The 10,992-nt window shown below is 40.5% G+C and overlaps 2 protein-coding genes across 3 annotated transcripts; one reads left to right on the forward strand and one right to left on the reverse strand.

Annotated features, from left to right (window-relative positions):
• The first annotated feature begins 669 nt into the window (after window positions 1–669).
• Window positions 670–3,924, forward strand: LOC308148700 (protein CutA homolog). Of its 2 annotated transcripts, XM_080520315.1 has the most exons (7): window positions 684–720; window positions 1,464–1,529; window positions 1,776–1,924; window positions 2,082–2,141; window positions 2,472–2,517; window positions 3,344–3,393; window positions 3,529–3,924. In XM_080520315.1, the coding sequence occupies exons 2-7, from the start codon at window positions 1,467–1,469 to the stop codon at window positions 3,626–3,628; spliced, it is 468 nt and encodes a 155-aa protein (XP_080376441.1). In that variant the 5' UTR covers window positions 684–720; window positions 1,464–1,466; the 3' UTR covers window positions 3,629–3,924. The 2 variants fall into 2 exon arrangements, with proteins under 2 accessions (XP_080376442.1, XP_080376441.1); XM_080520316.1 differs by lacking the exon at window positions 1,464–1,529 and having other exon boundaries at window positions 670–720.
• Window positions 3,925–6,400: 2,476 nt separating this feature from the next.
• Window positions 6,401–10,441, reverse strand: LOC308144632 (somatostatin receptor 3; the record flags this gene model as incomplete). Its single annotated transcript, XM_080515799.1, has 2 exons — window positions 6,401–7,081; window positions 9,662–10,441. 2 exons carry the CDS (start codon window positions 10,439–10,441, stop codon window positions 6,401–6,403), a joined length of 1,461 nt encoding a protein of 486 aa, XP_080371925.1.
• Between the last annotated feature and the right edge of the window lie 551 nt (window positions 10,442–10,992).

Raw genomic sequence — 10,992 nt, forward strand, 5'->3', positions numbered from 1 at the left:
ACAAGGGGTGTCCAGGCTGGTTGGGGTCAATTGAGATGGATGAATTGAGATGGCCTTCTTCTGAAGTCTGCCAGTATAAATGTCTTTTAGGAGAGGTGGTGTGTCCAAATGATTTCCTCAGCCACCCTCACAACCAATTGGAGGTGACCCACGCTAAACAGCAGTGTTTCAAGAGGCTTTCAGTGGGGTTTCTGGGAGGTGCATGTACTTGATTCTCTCTTTCTTTATTCTTTCTCTCTTTTTTTTGCTTTGTTTCTTTTTTGTTTTGTTTTGTTTGGGGGGGGGGGGGGGTTCTTGTTTGTTTTTGCTTTTGCTTTGGCATATGCTGTTATATTTGACACAATATTGACATTTGAAATACCATTATTTGTAATAATTGTCTATGCAAAAAAAAGAGATCAGTTTGTGTTGCCTATTTGAGTGCATGATTTCGTGAAGACAGCTTGTTTTACTTCTTCTTGTTTTTGGCTTTTTATTGCAGTTATAAAAAAAACTTTTGTTCGCTTCCTTTCCCGTATAAAACATGCTTTTACTATATTTAACCCATGTTTCTTGATAGCTTGTGTTTTAAGCTGAAATTTACTGAGATGGAAAGGTTTTAGCGTTTGTTTTACTGAAAACTGGCATCACTAACTGGCAACTCATCCACTGGTTTGCGACAGTTCTACAAACACTCTCCCGTTACGCTTTACGGCGTCAGGCTCGCTGCAGAGACACCAGGTTTGTAAATAAAGACCTTTAATTCAACCTATACTAAATTAATACTCAATTTACTCCATTATTAGCCTGATTTAGTCCTTCTCTGTGTCATTACTGCTGTTATAAAACGTCTAGATGTGCTTGAATACCAGCTGAGGCTCACACGTGCCAACCATTAGCCACTCAGCTCACTTTTAAATAACAGAAAAGAGACATTTTCTACACTTTCTGCAAAACAAAACATCACGTTTGAAGCTTTGGGCTTGCGTTGCTTAATATGTGATTTTATTAAATGGTCTGCGGTGTTTTTTGTTTTTTTTTATTTACTACACTATTCGTTCCTGTTTATCAGGATACAAGATATAAAAAAGAAATGAAATATGGACAATATGAGCTAAAGTTTGATGCATTAACGTAGTGTTCAAATTATTTATGACTGCACAGGTTGGGCACAATTAATATTATTACATTAAATGTGTCTGGATTTGTCGCAATAACATTGATAGATTTTGAATAGATGGAAGAGTGGTAGTAATATGTAGTGTTGTAGTACTCGAGAAAACATGTTTAGGGTCTTATGACTTGGGTCTTGACCCCTAAAGGCTTGGTCTTGTATTTGTGATGACTACAACACATGGTGATATTTCTGCATGCTCAGTAGATATCATGGAATGCATTGTATGGGGAAAAGTCTTTTTCCAGGACAAATTGTATTAACAGCATGTGTCTGCTGACTAATTCCTGTGTGTTTTTGATCTGCGAAGGCAATGCACATTGGACTGCCCAGTACAGAGAAGCTGCAGGGTGGATCCTTAAAAGCTTTGATTGTGGTGAGCTTGTGCACTTCTGCATCATATCACATCCAGATGAGTAAATTACTGCTCTAATCCTTCAGATAAAAACACAATATACTGATAATCATGATATTTTGACAAATTTATTCAGCACCTGTTAACGCGTGTGCGTGCCTGTGTGTGTGTGTTTTTTGCTTTTTTCTTGAAATGTTTTCCCAAAGACCAGCCTGACCATGTGCAGTTTGGGTGTACCTTTTCTTCCGTGTGTTTTCGGTCTCCCAGACGGTGCTCCTCAGCGGGTTTATGTTCCAGCTGCTGAGGACTGTCGGACTGAGAGCGTTCTCCATGGCATCCGAGACGTACACGTCAGGCACGCACTCCGCCGCCTTCGTCACCTGCCCCAATGACACCGTTGCTAGAGACTTGGCCCGGTGAAGTTCTGTTATAGTTTTTTTTTTTACTTTTCTGGAGTAAATGAGAAAGTTATAAATCTGTTGAGACTGTCTTTACCCTCACCAGCTGGACTCCAGGCAACAAGAGCAAAGACTATTTCAAGTTTTCTCATGATGCTTTTCTTCTGTCTCAAAGGGGCATTGTGGAAAAAAAGCTTGCAGCTTGCGTCAACATCGTCCCAGCAATCAAGTCTATGTAAGTTTTAACACTGCACTGCATGGAGACGGAGTCAAAGCGTTTCCATAAACTTGTGTTTCACCCGCTTCCATGGAGAGGAAGTTGGAGCTGAAGGTTTTTGAATTGTTCGATGTTTCCAGGGAGGCAGAGTTGAGCCATTTTCACAAATATCAGTTTTCAGTTGCTGTGAGAAACGTTGTTGTGTAAACAGACATCCAAAACACTGCAGAAGTTTTCCATTCTCACCCAAACATGTAATGTAAATATAGCGGAAATTGTGTTTTTGATTACATATCTATCCTGATGGATTCACATTCATTTGTTTTTTGTCTTTTTTTAAAAATTCAGATATGAATGGCAGGGGAAGATTGAAGAGGACAGCGAGGTTCTCCTGGTGAGTGACGACTATCTCTGATTCAGTTGTGCCACGCTGCAATAGGAGAACAATCATGCAAAAAGAAGTTCAGAATGTTCCCATGGAGGCAGAAGATAAGTGTTATGTTGGTGCGTTTCCAGCTTTGTTGTAGAAAAGGTACCAATAGATGAAATCACGACATAGATGTAATCAAAGTCAGTGGTTTACGTGACATTTGGAGACATGAGGTAGAAAATATACACATTTCCTTTCTGATTCAATCTGCATTTTGAAGTCAGACCAAGATGTTTTTGCCCTATAGACTGACGTCCTTCATTTTTTCCTTTTTTCTTCAATTTCCTTCAAAATCAAACAATATTAGCCAGTAAAGTGATAAAGCGGCTTGACAGAAGTGACAATATTACTAGATATAATGCTTTTTATCTATATTAACTTGAAGTATGTCAACATTCCAATCCTTTTTGCACATTTTATTTGATTCCTCAGAGTAAAACAATATTTATAACCTGAGCTTCATTTGATGGATGGATGATTGAAGAGATCAAAAGTTAAAGTTTAAACTCTATAGAGGGTAGAGATCTAATCAGAGCAGCGGTGCCAGAACCGTCAGGCGTGACGATATTAGATACTTGAAGGAATGGCCATTAAACCCTAACTGCCCCCAATGGAGTGCAAAATGGCCAAGCGAATTGCGAGAAGAGTAGAGCCCCTGATTATGGACGTGGAGTCATGACATTGTTATCATCCATCTTGTCATGGATGTGCAAGAGTAGTTTACTGATGTAAATTATGACAATTCTTTAAAATGATCAGGCCAATCTTTCTTATCTCTCTCTTCCTCCAGATGATCAAAACCAGAAGTTCCAAAGTCCCCGCGCTTGCGGAATACGTCCGGTAAGTTAGATCAACTTTGTAGTTTTACCAAACTGTTACATTATGTTAAAGGTCCTTTCACTCCGTCAGCAGCCACAACCTTCAAAAGACTGTGAATTCAAGTACCGGTGTTAATGTTTATATCATCTTGTCCAGCTCGAACCATCCGTACGAAGTGGCCGAAGTCATCAGCCTGCCCATCGACCAGGGGAACCCGCCGTACCTCAAGTGGATCGGAGACATTGTACCCGAGTAAAAGTGGAATGATGAGAGAGAATTAGGAATGAATGAAATGGAAAAGTCCGATTTGATGGAATCTGAAGGCAGAAATCCGTGGTATCATCCTTGCTGTGGTACAAATTGAGGTTAAAAAAAAAAGCAACCAATATCTTCGTGTTTTTTGTCCACTCCTTCCACTTTATCCATTTTCACCTCCAGGGGGCAGCATTGGCCTGACATTTTCAAGGTTGCTCATGTTCAAATCAAACTGACTTGTATGAACCAGAAAGTGTTAAATGAAGAAGGTGAAATAAAGCAGCAGACTGCAATCAGTTTTTGAAGTCTTTCTTTGTGAAAACACTTTACATGCATTACCTTACATTCTGCACACAGTAGAGGTTTGCAGTGTTCAGATTAAACTTCTTTTTTTTTTTACACTCGTGTCACTGTGATACATTTGGGCTTTAAAACCCCATCTAAGTACTGACAACACTGCTGAGAACACAACATTTCAATACTGTGAATCAGGAACAAAAACAACTTCGTACAACATTCTGGATTGACTGAAAACTATTGGCAAAGACACCTAATACAGAATCCACAATACACAACAAACACCTACTGTCAACCATCGTAACAAATCCAACTTATTTATACTGGAATTCAACATTTTTAAAAGGAGGGTAGGGTTTTCTTGAAATGTACCAAACAGAAAAGATGTTTATTGAATCTTCATGACGTTGCAATATGTGTGGAGTCCTCGTCTACAATTAAATTAGCGCCTTCCAGATTGAGTTTATGAAGTCTGACACATACTGTGCTGCAGTGTCCGTCGATTACCTTGTCGATTCCTGGCAGCTTTTCAGATCAGCGCCATTTGTGGTCCCAATCCAGATCTGACACCTACATTCATCACTCCGTCGACCTTTCCTGTGAGGCTGCACCCTCGACTCAGCTAAAGTAATTGGCACAGAGCCCAGTTCTGCATTGTGAATTAAAAGCTGCGCCTTTACCGAAAGAGTTCACTCAGGATTCGTTTACATGTTTCAAGCGAAAACCTGTCCTTTTTCACTTCTTTCATTTATTGCATGAACTGCAATAAATTGTGTTTCATGCATTCATGCACTGCAATTTCAAAATGGCAGAATTTGAAATATCAGTATGATATATTGTGTGTAATTAACACAAATATGAGAATAATTAGCAACCGACAGAGAAAGACTTTTCACATTTATGAGTTTGGATAAATAACAGGTAAACTGACAGGCTAAAATAACATTCAGTACAGTATCAGAGCCTATACTGGTATTGGTGTATCCCGACATAGAATTAATATGATTCAAGTTGCAGTCTACTGTTGCATTTTTCCCAAGTGGTGATTACGATCAACCCTTTTGTTCGCTTTTTTCTCCACAGAAAAAAAGCATGACTTTGAACAAGTGTTGTTACTTAAATACATTCATGTTCACCTTCATTAAGGCGTGTTCAGATACAGAAAAGCTTAAACTGTGAGACACGTTGGTAGAAACTGTACCAATTACCTTATGTGGGCTGTTCTCATAAAGCCTCGGTGGTGAAAGTAAACACAGCTGACATTTTTCATTTCACAATGGGTCATTAATTGTGTTCGCTCCCACTGGGACATGATTCATACAGTGCATTAGCCATTTCAGCACAAGATGTTCTTAATTGGAAAAGTGGCAGTCTTCTCTCAAATACACACACAGAGAGAAGTGAAGATCTTTCCATGGTGATGTCCATGGGCCACCGACATTGACTCGCGACTTTCACAACCTTCGCTCAGGTTCCGTAATTTCCAAGGTACCATAGGTAGCAGCCATGGCATTTGAAGCTATTTTACAAGATAAAGCATGACATCCAAATACTTGAGATAATAAATACAAAACGCTGTTTGTCATTTCCATCAAAAAAAATGGCACAGTTACATAACACAAACTGGCAGCACAAGCGACTTGCACAATATAATTAATATGTCAGCCAAAAACATTGAAGGCATAAATAAGCCATAATACTCCTTCAAAGCTGTAAAAGTATCCAATGCTTCTCAGAGTTCATGAAGAGTGCCCTCCATTGACTGGACTCATTTGCCCAACATATTTCACAGGTTGGATTGAGATTTGGAGCATTTGGATCCTGAGTTGACCTTTAAGCATATGTGAATCCCTTTAGCAAAGGGCTGACAGAAACGGTTTGTGAAGTGTACCCTTTTTCTATGGATTCTATGTGATCCACAACATTGTTTATGTTAGACAAAGTTATATCTGCTCATACCAAAGGTTTCCCCAAGAAGAAATTTGTCCGACACCTTAGTGTTTTAACTCACACCCCCCCGGTACAAATCTACCTTCTGTAGATGCTCTATGATCCATTCCCATGATAAAAGTATTTTTGTATTCTTGTGTCCCAACCAGCTAACCCAGTCAAGGGACCACAATGATGTATCCAGTTGTACATGTGGGGAAACTTCTTCCAAGACATATAAGCAACTCTAGTTTATCTGATTCAGTCGCTTTGAGACACCTCCGATCTGTAAAAATGACACCCATAATTTGTCTTTTTTTGTGTTGGTCAAGTTATTGCTTGACGTTTGTCAAAGTTTATATCTATACCCTTTTGTCCTGATACCACTGTAACTGTTGTCTGCTTTGAAATACATTCTGCTTCTTGACATAACAGGAAGGTCTCTTTGATACATGTTAAATACCAGTGGTTTTAATGTGGTGACTGAGCTGTAGGCGCTCCTAAACAGCAGGTAGCAAAAGCTACAAAACAGACCCATTACCTTCTGCTACAGGCAGCTGATATCAAGTACAGACTGTTTGTCTGGCTGTTCTTCAGAGTGTGACATGCCGTTTTTACTTTTTTGGGCTATTGATGACACAGCTGGGGCAGAATCAAAGCCTGCACTCAGCTCAGGGTTGCTGCTGTGTGCTGCCTGCGTCCTCGAAACTTCCTTTATTCCGTTCTGATTTCCGTTTTGGGACATTTTGCATAACTCTCTCATCTGTATGGTGCCTTCCAGTCCATTTGTTTCCACCTCTTCATTGTTTTCACCACAGCCATTCTCCCGCACGTTAGGGTCTCCCTCACTCTTCTGTGCCTGGAGCACTATGCCTCCCCACTCCTCTGTGGGTCGCTGGACCTCGGTGCCGGTTCTGTCGTTGCTTTTCACCCGGCGCGACGTGCGGCACAGGGCCTTCCTGAAGCCTCTCTTGAAATTGTCAGACAGAAATCCGTACAGTATGGGGTTCGCGCAGCTGTTTGCATATGAAAGCACCACGACAAAAAAGTAAAGCCCCCGCAAGTCTCCAGGCAAAACCACGAGGAGGTTGAGGATGTTGAGAGCATAGAAGGGGAGCCAGCAGAGGACAAACACCGCCACCACCACAACGACCATCCTGGTGATTTTACGCTCCGACTTTCTGCGTCTTGACGATGTGGCCTGTGCTCGTTTTCCAACACTTCGCACCTAAGAAAGTAAAGGGAAAGAATGTCTCAGGCCCGATTAACACACAACATTTGTAGTGAAAACGCCGCAAGGCCTTGCATTTTCATTTCAGGAAAAATTCTCATTTACATAGCAGCATTTTGAAAACAAGGCCTGTTTCCATAGAAATGGCCGAAACATAGAAAATAATGTAGTTTTCATGATAAGCCACGCGTAGGTGCTGTTGGTTGTTTTGTAAAACTACACAAGCGTGCAGAGAACAATACAATATAAACATTAACAATGGCAAGTACATAGACACTGATATGGACAGACAAGGAAGTTGGATTGTTATTATGGTGACTATCAACTATAAAACTACCAAGTCCGAGGAGAATATGACAGTCTGGAGGCCGCCATTGTTGCTATTGTCCATCTATTGATGCATATTCCAAATAACCATTTCCTACAATCATGGAGTGCATGCCCAGTAAGAGCATTTTTAGAAATTTTGCATTTTCCCATATGTAAAGCCGACAGAATCGGCCAATATTTGAAACATTCCATCATGGAAGCTGTGTTTCCTTTAACTCCAAGCTTCAATATCCTGTTAACACACACACACACCACACACACACACACACACACACCACACACACACACACACAACAAAGGTTTTCTAGTGAAAACAGAAAACTTTTATTGTATTTTGCAAACAGGGCCTTAGTCTGGTCTGTGACAAATAATATAACTTTCTCAAATCAAATTAATGGAAACATTTGATTTTCAAGGAGCATCCAATATATATTTCAACTTATAGTGTGAGTCTTGCTGTTATCATCATATACATATATACAAACACACACATGCATTAATTTATTGAATTTATCTGTTGATTATTAAATTGCTGAGGAGCTATAGAGCGACAGTTTTAGTCCGTAATAACGTCGATATGTTTTCCACAGAACATCAGAGAAACATATTAGCCTTATCACTATATTCTTCTTATGTATGACACAAGTGCCCTCAGCAGCATTCATTATATCAGCAATCCATTCAATTAGGTTATTCGCATGTTCAGACAGACCGTTCTCTGCTCCACAGCTTTATCAGAAAAGCATGTCATTGTAAATTAGAGTAAACTACACTTTTAGTGTAATTACCTTCTGGCATTCAATGATGAGGTACTGAGGTTTCAAATGGGTTTTTTTTTTTTATAGCTATTATGGTGGCTGCTTTTGAGAGTAATTTGATTGATCTGTGACTGATGCACATGGTCTTTTCTACCATATCAGTGTGGTGACCACAAAGGCTAAACCCATCCTACGAAATTGGCAGTTGTGTAACTATCCAGTTCCTTGATTTGGAACAAAATAATCAAAGGTAGATCCTGTTTACCTCATGATTTAGAGAAAAAGAGGATTACTTCAACCACACAGGAGCACCTTGGTATAAACACAACCACAGAGCCTAAATGTGGGTACAACTGCCACTGACAGCAAGCAAACAATAGGGATTATGCTGTTGGCTGAACAAACAACACAATCTGTTGATAAAATCTGTTAAAGTTTGGACTGTGACTGCTTTTTTGCAACATTGTCAAGTATCAATTTCACAAATCCAATAGTCAGACATCAGCCAAGCCAAGATGATTAACAGATTATTTTTAATGATAACGGCAAATATCTGAAGTGGCCTTATTCCCATTAACCTGATTCCATTATTAAAAAAATTGCAAGTGACTACAAAATACAAAACATGTTTTTTGTGTTTTGTATCTAAGCATTGGGCAGGCCACCAATTATACATGCCACTAATAAGAATAACCATAGTTATTTTTAAAACAAGCAGACCAAAAAAACCACTTTTTTCAGACTTAATTAATTAGAAGTGAAAAACGTCAGTGTAAAACCTGACAGTTTTGATAGATATAAATAAAGACATTCCACATATCCACGAAAAGTGGATACGTGGAATGTTTTTTCACCTATGAATACCTACAGCCACCTTCAAAACATGACTTGACATTTTCAGGCACTATCTACACAACGTTGTCGTGTGAAAACGGAAAAATGTTGTTGCATATTATTGAGTGTCCGTTTGAAACTGAAAACCCAACTTTCCTACAATGCTGCTACTGCTCATGTGCACCGCAGCTATAGTAAATAGTTCTACTGTACACGTGTGAGTAGATGGTCTCCGTTTACACAGCAATGGTGCTCAGACCCTCTGAAAATGCAATTTTTACTCAGTCTCCATGGAAATGGGGGAAAACACAACTTTTCTGAAATGCTGGTGCTGCACATGCGCACTGCTGTAGTAAACTGCTTTTCTGCACTTGTGCGAGTGGAAAATTGCTGCTTGTCAAAAAAAAGAACATAATGTTCAAGCATCCTGCTGTTTCTGTGTAAACGGACATCATTTTTGAAATGTTGCCATGTAAATGCAAAACTATTCAGAAACGAAAGAGTAAAAATGATTTGCTTTCACTCGACACATTGTCGTTTGAACAAGGCCTTCGTCACATTTACAAACCAGTGGTGACGACTGCCACAAAAGATGCCAAACCTTTTCACTGACCCACAGCTGCAATAAGGTTCAAACTATAATTTTTATATATACCTTGATGACAATCAGAAGGTAACACAGACAGATGACCATCAGAGGGCAGAAGAAGCCGACGGTGCAGGTGTACACAATAAACGAAGTCTTCCACACTTCTGCTGGTTCGGGCCACACGATGCTGCAGTTCCCATCATCCTTCAGCACGTCTGCAAACACAACAACTGGCAGCACGACCACAAAGGACCCTGCCCAAACGGTGGCACTGATGGCCTTGGCCACATGGGGGCGCCGCCACCAGGAGGATCGGATGGGGTGCACCACAGCCAGGTATCGGTCCACAGACATCACAGTGAGGCAGAAGATGCTCGTAAACTGGTTGATGGCGTCGACTGTCATGACGACTCGGCACATTAGAGATCCGAACGGCCAGGACAGCAGAGCGTTCTGCACCGCCAAGAAGGGCAGGCCCAGCATAAAAAGCTCATCTGCGATGGCTAAGTTGAGGATGTAGATGTTTGTGACAGACTCATTCTTGGTGTAGTTGACAACGACATGGATGACCAAGCTGTTTCCCACTAATCCAACGACACACACTATTCCATAAATTAGAGGGATGAAGATTCCAGCCAAACCAGGGAGAGAGTCCGGGGTACTTCTACTGCAGTTTTGACAGGAACTGTTCGAAGGGAAAAGACTGTTGGTTGAGTTGAAAGACGGCTCGGATGGAGAGGAGAGGAGCAGGAAGTGGGAGTAGGGGGGTGCAGACATGTTTCTCCAGGGAGCTGTGGAGGATTCCTGAGGGAGCAAAGAGACTTGGGTGGCCTGGATGAGCTCCATGGAGGCATTAAGCAATATTTAGCCAGAGAAGTTGGTGGGATCCCATCAGAGGCTCGTCAACGGTCCTACAAGATAAAGCAAAGTTAGACCATTTTGCTCCTTTCATTCACAAAGGTAACCAACTTTATTTGTTGCATTGTTAGTGTTTGTCATTAATGGGACAATAGTTATGTTGATTCATGTTTATTTATTTATATTTATTTATATTTATTTGTAAAAGAGTCACACAGCGGTGTAGCATTTGAACAACAGAACAACTCCCCCTGGTTCATTTAGCGCTTTTGCAGGCCTGTCTGTGGGGAGTTTGCAAGTTCTCCCTGTCCATGAATGGGCTTGCTCTGGATATTTGGACTTTGTCCACAGCCCAAAAGCATGCTTATTAGACTAAATGGTGTCTATATTGACTGCAGCTGTGAATGTGTGGACCAATCGACCTGTCAAGATCAAACCCTGCCTTATGTAAAGTGGAATACGTTCTTGCCTCCTCCAACCTTAATACTTAACATGTAGTTTACAAAATAACACACTTTTCACATAAAAAAAATTGACAA

Source organism: Blennius ocellaris (assembly GCF_963422515.1).
Source record: "Blennius ocellaris genome assembly, chromosome: 3".
NCBI lineage: Eukaryota > Metazoa > Chordata > Actinopteri > Blenniiformes > Blenniidae > Blennius > Blennius ocellaris.

Coding starts and splice junctions, on each gene's coding strand:
- LOC308148700 (XM_080520315.1), top strand. CDS start 1,467: ATGCACATTGGACTGCCCAGTACAGAGAAGCTGCAGGGTGGATCCTTA. Junction 1,530..1,775: donor CCTTAAAAGCTTTGATTGTG/GTGAGCTTGTGC, acceptor TCGGTCTCCCAG/ACGGTGCTCCTCAGCGGGTT. Junction 2,518..3,343: donor AGGACAGCGAGGTTCTCCTG/GTGAGTGACGAC, acceptor CTCTTCCTCCAG/ATGATCAAAACCAGAAGTTC.